Source organism: Protopterus annectens, chromosome 10.part0 (genome assembly GCF_019279795.1).
Source record: "Protopterus annectens isolate FY-2018-M chromosome 10.part0, PAN1.0, whole genome shotgun sequence".
NCBI lineage: Eukaryota > Metazoa > Chordata > Ceratodontiformes > Protopteridae > Protopterus > Protopterus annectens.
The window spans coordinates 1,825,867,262-1,825,885,693 of NC_056744.1; the positions used below are offsets into that span (position 1 = coordinate 1,825,867,262).

An 18,432-nucleotide genomic window follows, 5' to 3' on the forward strand; every position below is an offset into this window, starting at 1 on the left:
CTACTTGTAATATAAGTAGCATTCACATATTGGGGGATTTGCATCACTCATTATTTAAACATTTCAAAACCCTTTTTTTGCTCTACCGTCATTACACAACTTGTTCAAAAAGCTTCAGTGACACACTTTTTTGGACATGTTCAGAACAACCTTTAAAAGTTCTATGCCATACCATACCAAACAAAATCGAGTAAGTATTTGCCTGTCTATTGGAAGGAGTAGTTATACTATAGCTCTAATACATCTCAACCTCTTAACAATACTAATCTGGACAAAGCCAAAACTAAAGGGTGGACAGAGACCCAAAAATAGGGATTTCAAGTATTGTTCTTATAAACTTAGCAATATGTTAAGATAACAGGATTTGTGTTAGTATGCATTTTTTGAAGGATATGAAATCTGAAACTCAAATGTATGTCATTATTTAGTGAATTCAGTCCTCAGTGATTTGCCAGGAAAACACATATTTTTATGAGGAACAATCCAAATAAATGTGGCACAAATCTGAAAATTCTGCAAAAATCTGAACAGTTGAGAGGTATTCAGGTCATTTAAAGCTACAATGTGACCTATACAGTTTAGCACATTTACTCAGGTTTTCACTTCTGCTTAGATTGTTTCCATACTGTGACACTCATCTGCTTTATAAGCTTTTCTTCATATTCTTCTCTGGTTTCATCCCTGTATCAATAAATTATAAGCTGTATTCACACTACTCTCAAGTTCCTCAATAATCTGTGCAAGAACTCTCTGGACCTCCTCAGATGCTTATAAAATACTACATGAAGGACTTATAATCCGAAAACTTCCCATAAGCATATTAAATCTACATAACGTAGAAATGTCTTCAAATTTAATTTGCCAAGATTCCTGATTTACATCAATTACAGAAAAAAAAAAAAACAGTTCGTAATAGTCCCAAGTAAAGCCACTTCATCTACTCTATGAAGTAAATATTTGTCTATTTTTAGTTCTATTAAGATCTGGTGCAGCTGTAGAAACATGAATTGTGTCTCGTTTCACAACTTTAACCAGGCTATTTACGCATCCAGTAAGCAGCATGTGTTCCTTAATAACACCCATAATTTCCAGTCTAATTAGTCCCCTTTCAGTTCTACATTGTTATGGTTACTGATCCTTTCCTTTAGATAGCTCTACTGGTAAAACAGGATTTATATTTATTTATTTGACATTTGTTGACTGGGTTAGTCTGACTGGCAAATGCCCTTTTCAGCAGAGGGATGGATAGAAAAGTTCCATAAGATACATACATGATATAAACTGATACAGAAAAAAAAGTGGTAGAATTGTCACATACAATAACACATATAGAAATACAATTGCTAAGGTGCTTACATATTTACATATGACATATTTACATAATATAATATGGGCAAAAGTAATTAATTAGTACAGTAATCACATAAAGTTAGTTCCCTTGCATAATCACAGTATTATATTATTGTTTTAATGCTTACATATGTGTGTCTGTGCATGTATATATATATATATATATATATATATATATATATATTTTTTTTTTTTATATATATATATATATATAATATATGGTATGATGTTGGTTTAGAAGAAAATATAATGTGATTTTATGAAAACTGAGTCTGGAAACAAAATAACTCTGGGACAGCAGCGGATTTAAAAGTGAATTGAGATCGAAGAGAAGTGAGGAAAGAAGAACTGGAATACAATAAGGGGGGGCAGTTGTAATAGAAGTGGAGAAGAAGATTAAGTGGGGTTGTGGCAAGGGCATGTCCACGAGTTCAACAGGTGGACTTTTAAAGTGTTTTTAAAACAGTTTGAGTTACAAATCTTTCTTCCATGTAAAGGCAGCTTATTCCATGCATGGTAACTGAATGTCTGTAGAGAAGTTTGCCCTATGGATTTTTTGAGCTTATAGGTTTCTAGGAGATGTTGGTTGGGACTACAGAGAGTGCGATTAGGGGTATAGAGAGAGATGAGAGTAGACAGAGCAGGACGGAAGTTCGCTTGGTTTAGAATGGAGTGGGTCAGTTGTAGTTGAGACAATAGGAGTTGTTGGAACTCTAACCACTGTAGGTTTTTTAGAGACAGGTAGTGCTGAGAGTGATAGGGTTGATTTGCTGCAAATCTATTGATTTTACTGTATGCAAGTTCTAATTTATTTAGTAAATTTGATTGTAGGTGAGTGCAGTGGATTAGCAAGGAGGAAGTAAGGACAGCTATAAAGAGGATGAAGAACGGAAAGGCTGTTGGTCCAGATGACATATCTGTGGAAGCATGGAGGTGTTTAGGTGAAATGGCAGTGGAGTTTTTAACTAGATTGTTTAATGAAATCTTGGAAAGTGAGAGGATGCCTGAGGAATGGAGAAAAAGTGTTTTGGTACCATTTTTTAAGAATAAGTGGGATGTGCATTGCCATAGTAACTACAGAGGGATTAAATTGATCAGTCACAGCATGAAGTTATGGGAAAGAGTAGCGGAAGCTAGGTTACGAATGGACGTGATGATCAGTGATCAGCTGTATGGTTTCATGCTGGGAAAGAGCACTACAGAGGTGATGTTTGCTCTGAGAGTGTTGCTGGAGAAGTACAGAGAAGGTCAGAAGGAGTTGCATTGTGTTTTTATGGACTTAGGGAAAGCATATGACAGGGTGCCTAGAGAGGAGTTGTGGTATTGTATGAGGAAGTCTGGAGTGTCAGAGAAGTATGTAAGAGTGGTACAGGATATGTACAAGGGTAGTGTGACAGTGGTGAGATCTGCAGTGGGAGTGAAAGATGCGTTTAAGGTGGAGGTGGGATTACATCAAGGATCAGCTATGAGCCCTTTCTTATTTGCAATGGTGATGGACAGGTTGACAGACGAGATCAGACAGGAGTCCTCGTGGACTATGATGTTTGCAGATGACATTGTGATCTGTAGTGAGGGTAGGGAACAGGTGGTGGAGACCCTGGAGAGATGGAGATATGCTCGAGAGAGAAGAGGAATGATGGTCAGCAGGACTAAGACAGAATATATGTGTGTGAATGAGAGGGAGGTTAGAGGAATGGTGAGGATGCAGGGAGTAGAGTTGGTGAAGGTGGATGAGTTTAAATACTTGGGATCAACAGTTCAGAGTAATGGTGAGTGTGGAAGAGAGGTGAAGAAGAGAGTACAGGCAGAATGGAGTGGGTGGAGAAGAGTGTCAGAAGTGATTTGTGACAGACGAGTACCTGTAAGAGTGAAAGGGAATGTCTACAAGAGGGTAGTGAGACCAGCTATGTTATATGGGTTGGAGACAATGGCAATGACAAAAAGGCAGGAGTTTGAGTTGGATGTGGCAGAGTTAAAGATGTTAATATTTGAACTGGGTATGACGAGGGTGGACAGGATTAGGAATAAGTATATTAGAGGGTCAGCCCAGGTTGGAAGGTTTGGAGACAAAGCCAGAGAGACAAGATTACGTTGGTTTGGACATGTGCTGAGGAGGGATGTTGAGTATATTGGGAAAAAGATGCTAAGGATGAAACTACCAGGTAACAGGAAAAGCGGAAGGCCTAAGATAAGGTTTATGGATGTGGTGAGAGAGGGCATGCAGGTGGTTGGTGTGACAGAGCAAGATGCAGAGGACAGGAAGAAATGGAAACAGATGAGCCACTGTGGTGACCCCTAATGGGAATGGCTGAAAGAAGAAGAAGAAGTAGGTAAGGATAGGGGCAGCATATAATAGGGAGGGTGGATAGGGGCAGCATATAATAGGGAGAGTGGAAAGGGGCAGCATATAATAGGGAGGGTGGAAAAGGGTAGCATATAATATGGAGGGTGGATAGGGGCAGCATATAATAGGGAGGGTGGATAGGGGCAGCATATAATAGGGAGGGTTGTAGATGGGCTTGTGAAAGAGACAGCTTAGATGTACTTGTGAAGAATTTCTTATTTCTACAGAGAATACCAAGTTTTAGATGAATCTTTTTAATGGATTGTTGGATAAGTAGGTTGAATTTTAGTTGGTCGTCAATTATGACCCCTAATAATTTAGTGTGGTGTTCCACTTTGGTAGTTGCATTGTTGAGGGAGGAGACAGAGAAGGAAGATATGAGGTGTTGCAGAGATTTAGGGAGGAAGAGAAGGAGTATAGTTTTTGTAGTGTTGAATAAAAGTTGGTTTGTTCTTGGTCATTTTCCAATTGAAAGCAGAATTTCCTGGGTAAGAGTTAGGAGGTGGGAGAGATTATCAGAAAAGGAAATAATTGTAAAGTCATCAGTGTACTGTATTAGACAGGAATTTGGGCAGGAAGTATAAAGGTTATTAGTAAAAATGTTGAATAGTAGGGGTCCAAGAATGGACCCCTGGAGAACGCCAGTTTGGACTGGAAGGAGGGGGGAGGATGCAGAGAGCCACTTTACAGATTGAAATCTGTTTGACAGGTTGCTTGTGAACCAAGAAAGAGATGAGTTGGAGAGCTAGAGGTTGGCTAGTTTAGAGAGACGTAGGTTGTGAGAAACAGTGTCAAAGGCTTTGGAGAGTTTGAAGAACAGGCAGGAAACAAGTTGATTATTGTTACAAAATCTGGAGATCGTCTGTGTGAAAGTTATTAGTGCAGCGGAAGTACTATGTTTAGGGTGAAAGCCACGTTGTGTAGGGGTTAGGAAACTTTCTTGTAAAAGATGATGTAGCAGGTGTTTGTGGATGTACTTTTCAAGAATATTTGATAGGGGAGAGACTATAGCTATGGGCTTGGAGTTAGAGTGGTCAGTGGAGTCACCTTCTTTATGTTTATATTAATATGATATTCTCTTGGCAAACAGCCCAAGCCAGGAAATAAACAATTATACTCTTGAAATAACTGCATCTTTTTGCATCTTCACCAGGTAATTGTGCATTTATGGAATGAATTCTTTAATAATTCCAGGCTTCGGATATATCAAATGACCCAAAATGTATTTTTCAGCTTCATTCTGTCTACATGAGACTGAATCTTGCATTCTTTATTTTTATATTCACAAGTGAACAGTTTCCAGTTTAGGGGGTTTGCAATATGACCAAAATATGTAATTAATGTGCACAGAGAGATGTCTAATTCCCTCTTTTTTAGACTTTTAATGGTTTGAGTTTTTTTTTTTGTTTTCTGGGTGCTGTTCACCCTATGCCAGCTGACCATCAATCCTCCCTGATCTGAGTCCCTTTGTTCTCCTGAATTAGGCATCTTTAGCATGAAGGTGAGAGCTGTCCAGAAGGGCCATAATTCAGGCAGCTATAAGGGGGACTTTGTGCCTTCTCTTTACCCCCAGTAACGAGGACATATATTTATAGGCCCTAAGTCCCTGGTCAGAGGATGAGTGATTTGGCTTACTCTAGCAATCACAGTACCCTTTCTATACACACGCATGCTCCTGCCTCTGCTCAAACTCCGGTCACCTTGGCCATAGTATGGGCTTTATCCCTGACTGCCAATAGTGCTGATAATGCTTTGAATATTTTGTCAAATATTACATCATATACACCCAGGGCTGAATCCAGTGAAGATCAGGGCAGAGTAACAGGTGGAAAACAACTAATTAAAAAGTAAACTGGAATGCAACTAAATGGTAAGCTGAAACCAGTTAATAAAAAGAAATAAAACTTAATGAAAACCCTCTGGTGGAGGAACATAGAGTCTATACCATCCTGTCACATGTCCTGTAAACTGTTCCCCGATACAGCATCATACCATCTGGAGGAGTGCATGATACATTATTTGAGGCTACATTGATGTCATAAGTGTTAGAGATACCTGTTACAGCAAAAACAGGTAACAAGACTCACAAATACATGGTTGCTGAGCCCACCACATACTTACAACAAAAGACACCTCAAATTGACAATCTCCACAGTACCACTTGTATGACAGACACAGTCATGCATGCATTATGAACTCTGGAAATACAGGGGGCCATGCTGTGAAGCTGCATTATGTTAGCAAAGTTTGAATTTTTATAGAAAATGTGTTTTAAGTCATCCCCAGGTATAAAGGAGATGACTTGTAGAACATACTATTGCGCATGTGCACAGTCCCGATGTGACCTAATATCCATCCATAACCCCTTTTCCCATTATTACACATGGGTTTGGGTGTCACTTCAACAGTGACAGTCACCTACAGCCAAGCTTTACACTTCTGGGTGGCTAGCCCTGCAGCAATAGTTCATCCACACCATACACACACACCTAGGGCCAATTTAGAGTGTCCAGTCCACCTACTGCATGTCTTTGGAATGTGGGAGGAAACTGGAGCACCTGCCGAAAACACACACAAACACAGGGAGGACATGGAGACTCCACAGAGAAAGCACCCCAGCTGAGAATTGAACCAGGGAACCTGTTGCTGTGAGGCAACAAAGCTACCTGCTGCACCACTGTGCCACCCTTAATACTGTTCCACCTGTATATCAGAACTGGTATTACACACATCTGGGCTGTACACCAGCTGCAGCTGTAACTACATCCCCTAGGCCTATTGATTTTAATGGACAATTTTGCTACTTAAAACTTTTAAATTGCTGTTGAATGCAATTGTAAAGTAATGCAGTTTAGTTGGTCTGATTTCCCTTTTAGAATTAGGCATAAGGCTCCAAGATACCTCATTAGCCTGTGCAAACTTGTCATATCCCAAAGCCCTTTTTCTGGATTCAGGCATGGAAGTTTCTGCCTGGTAGTGTACAATCCTAAGAGTAACTCCTTTTGGAAAACCACAGCCCGTGCTTAGTTTAACAATGCTTTGATTATTAAGTCTAAACTTTTCTGTGCATAAATGTTTTTCTTTATCTTCACCCTTTTGGCTGTCAGCTATCAGCTCTCTTTCTCCAAGCTAGCTCACTTGTTCCACTTTGGGTAACAACCAATTATGGGAAGTTATCAGGATGGCAGCCCTCAAACCTTTTGCTGTCTGTATTCCTCCACTCCCATGACAGAATGACTGTAGCATTCCATAAGGCTAGTCCATGATCACATATGTGCTTAAGTACATGGACTGGATACAGATATCACTTTGCTGTCTTGTAGGCCATGATCACATATGTGCTTAAGTATATGGACTGGATACAGATATCACTTTGCTGTCTTGTAGGCCATGATCACATATGTGCTTAAGTATATGGACTGGATACAGATATCACTTTGCTGTCTTGTAGGCCATGATCACATATGTGCTTAAGTATGTGGACTGGATACAGATATCACTTTGCTGTCTTGTAGGCCATGATCACATATGTGCTTAAGTACATGGACTGGATACAGATATCACTTTGCTGTCTTGTAGGCCATGATCACATATGTGCTTAAGTACATGGACTGGATACAGATATCACTTTGCTGTCTTGTAGGCCATGATCACATATGTGCTTAAGTATGTGGACTGGATACAGATATCACTTTGCTGTCTTATAGGCCATGATCACATATGTGCTTAAGTACATGGACTGGATACAGATATCACTTTGCTGTCTTGTAGGCCATGATCACATATGTGCTTAAGTATATGGACTGGATACAGATATCACTTTGCTGTCTTGTAGGCCATGATCACATATGTGCTTAAGTATATGGACTGGATACAGATATCACTTTGCTGTCTTGTGGACATGCAAATCTAGATGCTAATGCTGCCCTTTCATGGCACCTCCTATCCACTAGGTGTCAGTATATCAACAGCCCAAGCTGTTACATTTCCTCTTCCTATATGGCTGAGCTGTTGTTGGCTGCTAACACTTGCCCTCTCCTACTAGCTGCTCTAGTCTCTGAGATACTATCGGATCCAGGGTGATATGGGTCATAGTCTGGGTTTTATCCTTTTGCGTTTTGAGTTGGTTCTTCTAAGAACTCACTGAATATTTTGTTTCTTTTTTTTTTCTGATTTCTATTTTTGTTTCTTCTTTGGCACATTCTTATACTGCTTTCACTATTTCAATTTGTTTGTCTCACAAACAGCTGATTTTCAAGATTTTATTTTATGACCTGCAGAATTCCCAACTGAAAATGCTTTTCTTTCCTTTTACACATCTTAATGAATTAGTTTACTACTTTGTAATTCCTCAGCTTCTGTACAGCTGATTATTTTAATGACATTTATTGTTATCGTATTAATTACCTCACTTCATTCACATTTTAAATGCATTGTGCGTTTCATACTTATCTGTCATTCCCGTTACAATTGCAGTTACAGCTCAGTCTGTTTTCACCGTCTCATGTACAGTTTTAAAAAATTACAATAGTGCAGTCAGTTCCTTTAATCATAAATATATAATTCCACACATCAATAACAACAAATCTGCCTTAATTAACAGTTTCCACCTTGTCTAGTCATTTCTTATACCACAACCAATTCTGTCAATTACAGAGTCAAATAACTCAGGTTCAGTGTTTTTATCATTTCTTTAATTCGTCAGCATAACGATTAATAAGCTCTTTGGAAGATGAAATGGTGAAACAAATGGCAGATTTTCCTGCATTTCAGAGTCATTCCAAAACTTCTCTGTCATCACTACAATCATGCCTCTCAACCTCTTAGGGCAGGAAATCTGAACAAAACCACAAATATTGGGGGGGGGGGGGCAATGGCCCAAAATTAGTGACACATTTTAAATATTGCTCTTACAAACTTAGAAACTTGATAGAACAACACGTTTTGCATTGGTATGAATTTTCTGGAGGATATGAAGTCTAAAGCTCAAATGTCTACCATTATTTTTTGACTTCATTCCTCAATGATTTGCCATTGATTTGCCAGAAAAACACATTTTTTATGAGAAACAGACCAAAAATATGAGGCCAAAATCTGGACATTCTGCGAAAATCTGGAGGTATGACTACATTGCTTTCTCTTTTCCCCCATGAAACTCAGATATATATAATAAAACTGCAGGGTTTCTTTCCCTTCAACATGCACAACCATTGCATCCCGTACCCTTGCAGATTTTTTACGTGCTCCACTCATAGTCAGAATAACTCAAATCCGTGAACCCATAGGTTCCTATTCTCAGTCAAGTTATATTGTAACAAAATGTTGTCTGATAACTGCAGCAGCTCCGTTTCTGTCATGTAGCCATACCTCTCAACTGCCCACATGTTCACAGAATGTTCAGATTTTTGCCTCATTATTTTTGGTCTGTTCCTCATAAAATATGAGTTTTTCTGACAAATCAGTGAGGACTGAATTCACTAAAGAATGGCAGACATTTAAGTTTTATACTTCATATCCTTCAGAAAATGCATGCTAATACAAACCCTTTTATTCTAGCATTTTTTTAAGTTTATAAGAGCACTTGTTAAAGTTTGTCCTTATTCTTGGGCCACTGTCCTCCCCGTTATTTTTGGCTTTGTCCAGATTTTTTGTGCTAAGAGGTTGACAGGTTGACAGGTATGCATGCGTTATTTGATATAATCAGGAAATCAAGTGGGGAGATGATGTGAGTTTAGGTACTAGACAGGATTAATGAGAAAGAACCTTAACCTTTTTACAAGAAGCGTCATTAGCAGCTGATAGATATGTAAAAAAAAAAACATTTAGGAACCTCCGTCCTCATCAAAAAGATTCATAACTAGTACCACTGTACTCCATCTGTGCCCCCCCCCCAGAAAAAAAATCAACTGAACTTTGGTAACAGCCTGTGCAAATATTTAAATCAGATATTGGCAGCACCTCACTCCATTCTACCCCAGTACGTTGTTGCTTTTCCCATTTAGTGTTTTTGCACATAAACTGCATCACAGACAGAGTGTGATGAGACATAAGACTACACTTTTCCTATTGTTGTAATATCAAGCCATTTCACTGTTCCAGGCAATAGACCAACAAAGCTGATTACCTTTCCATTCCTGCTACTAACCATCAGAGGGATGGTGGGAGAATGTTTGAGTAGCCAGAGTTCATTGTCCCTCAGTCTTTTCTTGACACGCTCAAGCACTCGGGTCATCAGGAATCTGTCACCATGCTAACAGGAAAACGAAAAACAGAGATCATTTAAAGAACTATTACTGTAAAAAGGTTTCATTGCTAAGCCAACAATTTGCTCTGACAGAAGGAGTGATGAGCCAGTGGACCCTTTTCAGCCATGATCTGGGCCACTAAACAAACATTCAGAACTAACTAAATCTTTACAATTACGTTGATGAATAATTCATTATAATGTCTTGTATGAAATGGCACTGATTAACGTGTGTAGCTTCCTTAATGAGCAACATCACAGCTTATATCATATATTTACCATTTATAGTGAAATACGTTTTTAATTTAAGAATGACAGTTGTATACAGCATAATGCAGTTTTATGTTCAGAATGAAGGAAGAACAAGAGAGTTGCTTATAATCTTATCAATTGTTTTTTTTTTTCAAATTAGAATATACACATTGCCGGCGTATTCACTACATTCTTGCAGTTTCTCATATTGTGCAACAGAAAGTTAGTTACATTCAGTCTTTAATATTAGAAATCAAGTACCAGTGTATGATGTCACCTCTTTTTTAAATCATGCTGTGTTGCAAGCCTCATATGGTTACCATCTGTCCTGTGTGAACTGGAACTGAGGATTATCAAACTCTGTGGAACAGATAAATGTCCCATCTGGCAAGAGCTATGCATCAAGATGATCTGAAAATCCTGATTCCTGTCAGGGCTTGAGGCAGATCACCCTGCCTGTTGTAAGATGTCACTGTGGGACCACTAGATTGTGTGTCCTGCCCCTTTATCCTGATTTGTGCCAGCTCTTGGGCACTGCAGGAAAAACTTGCAGTGGGTAACAAATTCTAACATTTCTATACTTTTCACAGACTCAACAGGTCCTACAACTTTATGCTCCTGTATCACGAGTGGAAAGAAAGTAAGACAGGCAGAGCAAGAGAATAGTAATGGTGTAATAAAAAGCATTAAAAACACAGAGAGACAAAGAAACAAACAACTATAGAAATAAGCACATAAGTAAACTTAATGCATTAACAAACAAAGAGCCAGGAACATGAATTCTCTTTCACAGTGGCTCAGAACATCTACTCTTTAACCTGTAGGTACTGTGGCAGTATATATACCTTTTTACCAGACTTATCAGTAGCAAAATTGATTTGCTACAAGTCTGGTAATAAGGGAAGAGAAATGTGAACCAATGTATATAATCATTTGATGCAGAATAAAACTCTACCAAAGAATTAAAACCCTTAGGAATGGTATTAGGGGATCCAAAAATATTTTCAATGCTTCACAGCTATAGTGCAAATAAAGAGAAATGAGGATGGAGCTACAGAGATGAAGAAGAGAGGAAGAAATTTCCAAATGAACAGCTATTAAATTCATATTCAATCCAAAATTCACAACCTGAGGTAAAGCGGGCATCAATATATTCTGCCCTATGAACCTCATCTTTAAAATCATGCTCACAACTGCCATCTTCCATTAACTCTGTGGACCAGAGTGATGCCATAAACCCACCCCAGATAACCTCAATGTAATGAGCAGTCAAGGTACGCGGTGAGGATACTGAGAGGGGTGGGAGTGGTCATGGTAATCTTTCCCACCCCTAGGGTGAGGGAAGCAGTCTACCTCACTGTGCCAATGTTACATGCTGAAGCACAGAAGGTGCAGCAGGACAGCAGGAAAGGGTAAGCAGTCTTGGTCTGTAACTAGTACACTGTGACGTAGCCCCAGTCTGTGTGTGGCTACCACATGTGCATGGTCAGACCTGAGAATACACACCTCTATCTTGAAAAGGGTAAGCAGCCTTGGTGTGTAACTAGTACACTGTGATGTAGCCCCAGGCTGTGTGTGGGCTACCACATGTGTATGGTTAGACCTGAGAATACCCACCTCTATCTTGAAAAGGGTAAGCAGCCTTGGTCTGTAATGAGTACACTGTGACGTAGCCCCAGGCTGTGTGTGGGCTACCACATGTGCATGGTCAGACCTGAGAATACACACCTCTATCTTGAAAAGGGTAAGCAGCCTTGGTGTGTAACTAGTACACTGTGATGTAGCACCAGGCTGTGTGTGGCTACCACATGTGCATGGTCAGACCTGAGAATACACACCTCTATCTTGAAAAGGGTAAGCAGCCTTGGTGTGTAACTAGTACACTGTGATGTAGCCCCAGGCTGTGTGTGGGCTACCACATGTGTATGGTTAGACCTGAGAATACCCACCTCTATCTTGAAAAGGGTAAGCAGCCTTGGTCTGCAACTAGTACACTGTGATGTAGCTCCAGTCTGTGTGTGGGCTACCACATGTGCATGGTCAGACCTGAGAATACACACCTCTATCTTGAAAAGGGTAAGCAGCCTTGGTCTGTAACTATTACACTGTGACGTAGCCCCAGGCTGTGTGTGGGCTACCAAATGTGCATGGCCAGACCTGAGAATACACACCTCTATCTTGAAAAGGGTACGCAGCCTTGGTCTGTAACTAGTACACTGTGACGAAGCCCCAGTCTGTGTGTGGGCTACCACATGTGCATGGTCAGACCTGAGAATATACACCTCTATCTTGAAAAGGGTAAGCAGCCTTGGTCTGTAACTAGTACACCGTGATGTAGCCCCATTCTGTGTGTGGGCTACCACTTGTGCATGGTAAGACCTGAAAATACACACCTCTATCTTGAAAAGGGTAAGCAGCCTTGGTCTGTAACTAGTACACTGTGACGTAGCCCCAGTCTGTGTGTGGGCTACCACATGTGCATAGTCAGACCTGAGAATACACAATTCTATCTTGAAAAGGGTAAGCAGCCTTGGTCTGTAACTAGTACACTGTGATGTAGCCCCAGTCTGTGTGTGGGCTACCACATGTGCATGGTCAGACCTGAGAATACACACCTCTATCTTGAAAAGGGTAAGCAGCCTTGGTCTGTAACTAGTACACTGTGATGTAGCCCCAGTCTGTGTGTGGGCTACCACATGTGCATGGTCAGACCTGAGAGAACACACCTCTATCTTGAAAAGGGTAAGCAGCCTTGGTCTGTAACTAGTACACTGTGATGTAGCCCTAGGTTGTGTGTGGGCTACCTCATGTGCATGGTCAGACCTGAGAATACACACCTCTATCTTGAAAAGGGTAAGCAGCCTTGGTCTGTGACTAGTACACTGTGATGTAGCTCCGGTTTCTGTGTGGGCTACCACATGTGCATGGTCAGACCTGAGAATACACACCTCTATCTTGAAAAGGGTAAGCAGCCTTGGTCTGTAACTATTACACTGTGACGTAGCCCCAGGCTGTGTGTGGGCTACCACATGTGCATGGTCAGACCTGAAAATACACACCTCTATCTTGAAAAGGGTAAGCAGCTTTGGTCTGTAACTAGTACACTGTGATGTAGCCCCAGTCTGTGTGTGGCTACCACATGTGCATGGTCAGACCTGAGAATACACACCTCTATCTTGAAAAGGGTAAGCAGCCTTGGTCTGTATCTAGTACACTGTGATGTAGCCCCAGGCTGTGTGTGGGCTACCACATGTGCATGGTCAGGTCTGACAATACACACCTCTATCTTGAAAAGGGTAAGCAGCCTTGGTCTGTAACTAGTACACTGTGATGTAGCCCCTGTCTTTGTATGGGCTACCACATGTGCATGGTCAGACCTGAGAATATACACCTCTATCTTGAAAAGGGTAAGCAGCCTTGGTCTGTAACTAGTACACTGTGATGTAGCCCCAGTCTGTGTGTGGGCTACCACATGTGCATGATGAGATCTGACAATACACACCTCTATCTTGAAAAGGGTAAGCAGCCTTGGTCTGTAACTAGTACACTGTGATGTAGCCCCAGTCTGTGTGTGGGCTACCACATGTGCATGGTCAGACCTGAGAATACACACCTCTATCTTGAAAAGGGTAAGCAGCCTTGGTATGTAACTAGTACACTGTGATGTAGCCCCTGTCTGTGTGTGGGCTACCACTTGTGCATGGTCAGACCTGAAAATACACACCTCTATCTTGAGAAGGGTATGCAGCCTTGGTCTGTAACTAGTACACTGTGATGTAGCCCCATTCTGTGTGTGGGCTACCACATGTGCATGGTCATACCTGAAAATACACACCTCTATCTTGAAAAGGGTAAGCAGCCTTGGTCTGTAACTAGTACACTGTGATGTAGCCCCAGTCTGTGTGTGGGCTACCAAATGTGCATGGTCAGACCTGAGAATACACACCTCTATCTTGAAAAGGGTAAGCAGCCTTGGTCTGTAACTAGTACACTGTGATGTAGCCCCGGTCTGTGTGTGGGCTACCACATGTGCATGGTCAGACCTGAGAGAACACATCTCTATCTTGAAAAGGGTAAGCAGCCTTGGTCTGTAACTAGTACACTGTGATGTAGCCCCAGGTTGTGTGTGGGCTACCACATGTGCATGGTCAGACCTGAGAATACACACCTCTATCTTGAAAAGGGTAAGCAGCCTTGGTCTGTAACTAGTACACTGTGATGTAGCCCCAGTTTCTGTGTAGGCTACCACATGTGCATGGTCAGACCTGAGAATACCCACCTCTGTCTTGCAAAGGGTAAGCAGCCTTGGTCTGTAATGAGTACACTGTGACGTAGCCCCAGGCTGTGTGTGGGCTACCACATGTGCATGGTCAGACCTGAGAATACACACCTCTAGCTTGAAAAGGGTAAGCAGCCTTGGTCTGTAACTAGTACACTGTGATGTAGCCCCAGTCTATGTGTGGGCTTCAAAATGTGCATGGTCAGATCTGACAATACACACCTCTTTCTTGAAAAGGGTAAGCAGTCTTGGTCTGTAACTAGTACACTGTGATGTAGCCCCATGCTGTGTGTGGGCTACCACACGTGCATGGTCAGATCTGACAATGCACACCTCTATCTTGAAAAGGGTAAGCAGGCTTGGTCTGTAACTAGTACACTGTGATGTAGCCCCAGTCTGTATGTGGGCTACCACATGTGCATGGTCAGATCTGGCAATACACACCTCTTTCTTGAAAAGGGTAAGCAGCCTTGGTCTGTAACTAGTACACTGTGATGTAGCCCCAGTCTGTGTGTGGGCTACCAAATGTGCATGGCCAGACCTGAGATACACACCTCTATCTTGAAATGGTAAGCAGCCTTGGTCTGTAACTAGTACACTGTGATGTAACCCCAGTCTGTGTCTGGGCTACTACATGTGCATGCTCAGACCTGAGAATACACACATCTATCTTGAAAAGGGTAAGCAGCCTTGGTCTGTAACTAGTGCACTGTGATGTAGCCCCAGGCTGTGTGTGGGCTACTACATGTGCATGGTCAGACCTGAGAATACACACCTCTATCTTGAAAAGGGTAAGCAGCCTTGGTCTGTAACTAGTACACTGTGATGTAGCCCCGGTCTGTGTGTGGGCTACCACATGTGCATGGTCAGACCTGAGAGAACACATCTCTATCTTGAAAAGGGTAAGCAGCCTTGGTCTGTAACTAGTACACTGTGATGTAGCCCCAGGTTGTGTGTGGGCTACCACATGTGCATGGTCAGACCTGAGAATACACACCTCTATCTTGAAAAGGGTAAGCAGCCTTGGTCTGTAACTAGTACACTGTGATGTAGCCCCAGTTTCTGTGTAGGCTACCACATGTGCATGGTCAGACCTGAGAATACCCACCTCTATCTTGCAAAGGGTAAGCAGCCTTGGTCTGTAATGAGTACACTGTGACGTAGCCCCAGGCTGTGTGTGGGCTACCACATGTGCATGGTCAGACCTGAGAATACACACCTCTAGCTTGAAAAGGGTAAGCAGCCTTGGTCTGTAACTAGTACACTGTGATGTAGCCCCAGTCTATGTGTGGGCTTCAAAATGTGCATGGTCAGATCTGACAATACACACCTCTTTCTTGAAAAGGGTAAGCAGTCTTGGTCTGTAACTAGTACACTGTGATGTAGCCCCATGCTGTGTGTGGGCTACCACACGTGCATGGTCAGATCTGACAATGCACACCTCTATCTTGAAAAGGGTAAGCAGCCTTGGGCTGTAACTAGTACACTGTAATGTAGCCCCAGGCTGTGTGTGGGCTACCACATGTGCATGGTCACACCTGAGAATACACACCTCTATCTTGAAAATGGTAAGCAGCCTTGGTCTGTAACTAGTACACTGTGATGTAGCGCCAGGCTGTGTGTGGACTATCACATGTGCATGGTCAGACCTGAGAATACACACCTCTATCTTGAAAAGGGTAAGCAGCCTTGGTCTGTAACTAGTACACTGTGATGTAGCCCCCAGGCTGTGTGTGGGCTACCACATGTGCATGGTCAGATCTGACAATACACACCTCTATCTTGAAAATGGTAAGCAGCCTTGGTCTGTAACTAGTTCACTGTGATGTAGCCCTAGGTTGTGTGTGGGCTACCTCATGTGCATGGTCATACCTGAGAATACACACCTCTATCTTGAAAAGGGTAAGCAGCCTTGGTCTGTGACTAGTACACTGTGATGTAGCTCCGGTTTCTGTGTGGGCTACCACATGTGCATGGTCAGACCTGAGAATACACACCTCTATCTTGAAAAGGGTAAGCAGCTTTGGTCTGTAACTAGTACACTGTGATGTAGCCCCAGTCTGTGTGTGGCTACCACATGTGCATGGTCAGACCTGAGAATACACACCTCTATCTTGAAAAGGGTAAGCAGCCTTGTTCTGTAACTAGTACACTGTGATGTAGCCCCAGGCTGTGTGTGGGCTACCACATGTGCATGGTCAGGTCTGACAATACACACCTCTATCTTGAAAAGGGTAAGCAGCCTTGGTCTGTAACTAGTACACTGTGATGTAGCCCCTGTCTTTGTATGGGCTACCACATGTGCATGGTCAGACCTGAGAATACACACCTCTATCTTGAAAAGGGTAAGCAGCCTTGGTCTGTAACTAGTACACTGTGATGTAGCCCCAGGCTGTGTGTGGGCTACCACACGTGCATGGTCAGATCTGACAATACACACCTCCATCTTGAAAAGGGTAAGCAGCCTTGGTCTGTAACTAGTACACTGTGATGTAGCCCCAGTCTGTGTGTGGGCTACCACATGTGCATGATGAGATCTGACAATACACACCTCTATCTTGAAAAGGGTAAGCAGCCTTGGTCTGTAACTAGTACACTGTGATGTAGCCCCAGTCTGTGTGTGGGCTACCACATGTGCATGGTCAGACCTGAGAATACACACCTCTATCTTGAAAAGGGTAAGCAGCCTTGGTGTGTAACTAGTACACTGTGATGTAGCCCCTGTCTGTGTGTGGGCTACCACTTGTGCATGGTCAGACCTGAAAATACACACCTCTATCTTGAAAAGGGTAAGCAGCCTTGGTCTGTAACTAGTACACTGTGACGTAGCCCCAGTCTGTGTGTGGGCTACCACATGTGCATAGTCAGACCTGAGAATACACAATTCTATCTTGAAAAGGGTAAGCAGCCTTGGTCTGTAACTAGTACACTGTGATGTAGCCCCAGTCTGTGTGTGGGCTACCACATGTGCATGGTCAGACCTGAGAATACACACCTCTATCTTGAAAAGGGTAAGCAGCCTTGGTCTGTAACTAGTACACTGTGATGTAGCCCCAGTCTGTGTGTGGGCTACCAAATGTGCATGGTCAGACCTGAGAATACACACCTCTATCTTGAAAAGGGTAAGCAGCCTTGGTCTGTAACTAGTACACTGTGATGTAGCCCCGGTCTGTGTGTGGGCTACCACATGTGCATGGTCAGACCTGAGAGAACACACCTCTATCTTGAAAAGGGTAAGCAGCCTTGGTCTGTAACTAGTACACTGTGATGTAGCCCCAGGTTGTGTGTGGGCTACCACATGTGCGTGGTCAGACCTGAGAATACACACCTCTATCTTGAAAAGGGTAAGCAGCCTTGGTCTGTAACTAGTACACTGTGATGTAGCCCCAGTTTCTGTGTACGCTACCACATGTGCATGGTCAGACCTGAGAATACCCACCTCTATCTTGCAAAGGGTAAGCAGCCTTGGTCTGTAATGAGTACACTGTGACGTAGCCCCAGGCTGTGTGTGGGCTACCACATGTGCATGGTCAGACCTGAGAATACACACCTCTATCTTGAAAAGGGTAAGCAGCCTTGGTCTGTAACTAGTACACTGCGATGTTGCCCCAGTCTATGTGTGGGCTTCAAAATGTGCATGGTCAGATCTGACAATACACACCTCTTTCTTGAAAAGGGTAAGCAGTCTTGGTCTGTAACTAGTACACTGTGATGTAGCCCCACGCTGTGTGTGGGCTACCACACGTGCATGGTCAGATCTGACAATACACACCTCTATCTTGAAAAGGGTAAGCAGGCTTGGTCTGTAACTAGTACACTGTAATGTAGCCCCAGTCTGTATGTGGGCTACCACATGTGCATGGTCAGATCTGGCAATACACACCTCTTTCTTGAAAAGGGTAAGCAGCCTTGGTCTGTAACTAGTACACTGTGATGTAGCCCAAGTCTGTGTGTGGGCTACCA

General features: G+C 42.4%; 1 protein-coding gene across 1 annotated transcript in view; it reads right to left on the reverse strand.

The window, feature by feature from the left end:
* The window catches only part of LOC122814070 (active breakpoint cluster region-related protein-like), a 1,143,696-nt gene that overhangs the window by 383,918 nt on the left and 741,346 nt on the right, over nt 1-18,432 (reverse strand). Inside the window, exon 11 of the mRNA XM_044086683.1 lies at nt 9,819-9,944. Coding sequence (XP_043942618.1) covers nt 9,819-9,944 — 126 coding nt within the window. The remainder of the gene's footprint in view (nt 1-9,818; nt 9,945-18,432) is intronic.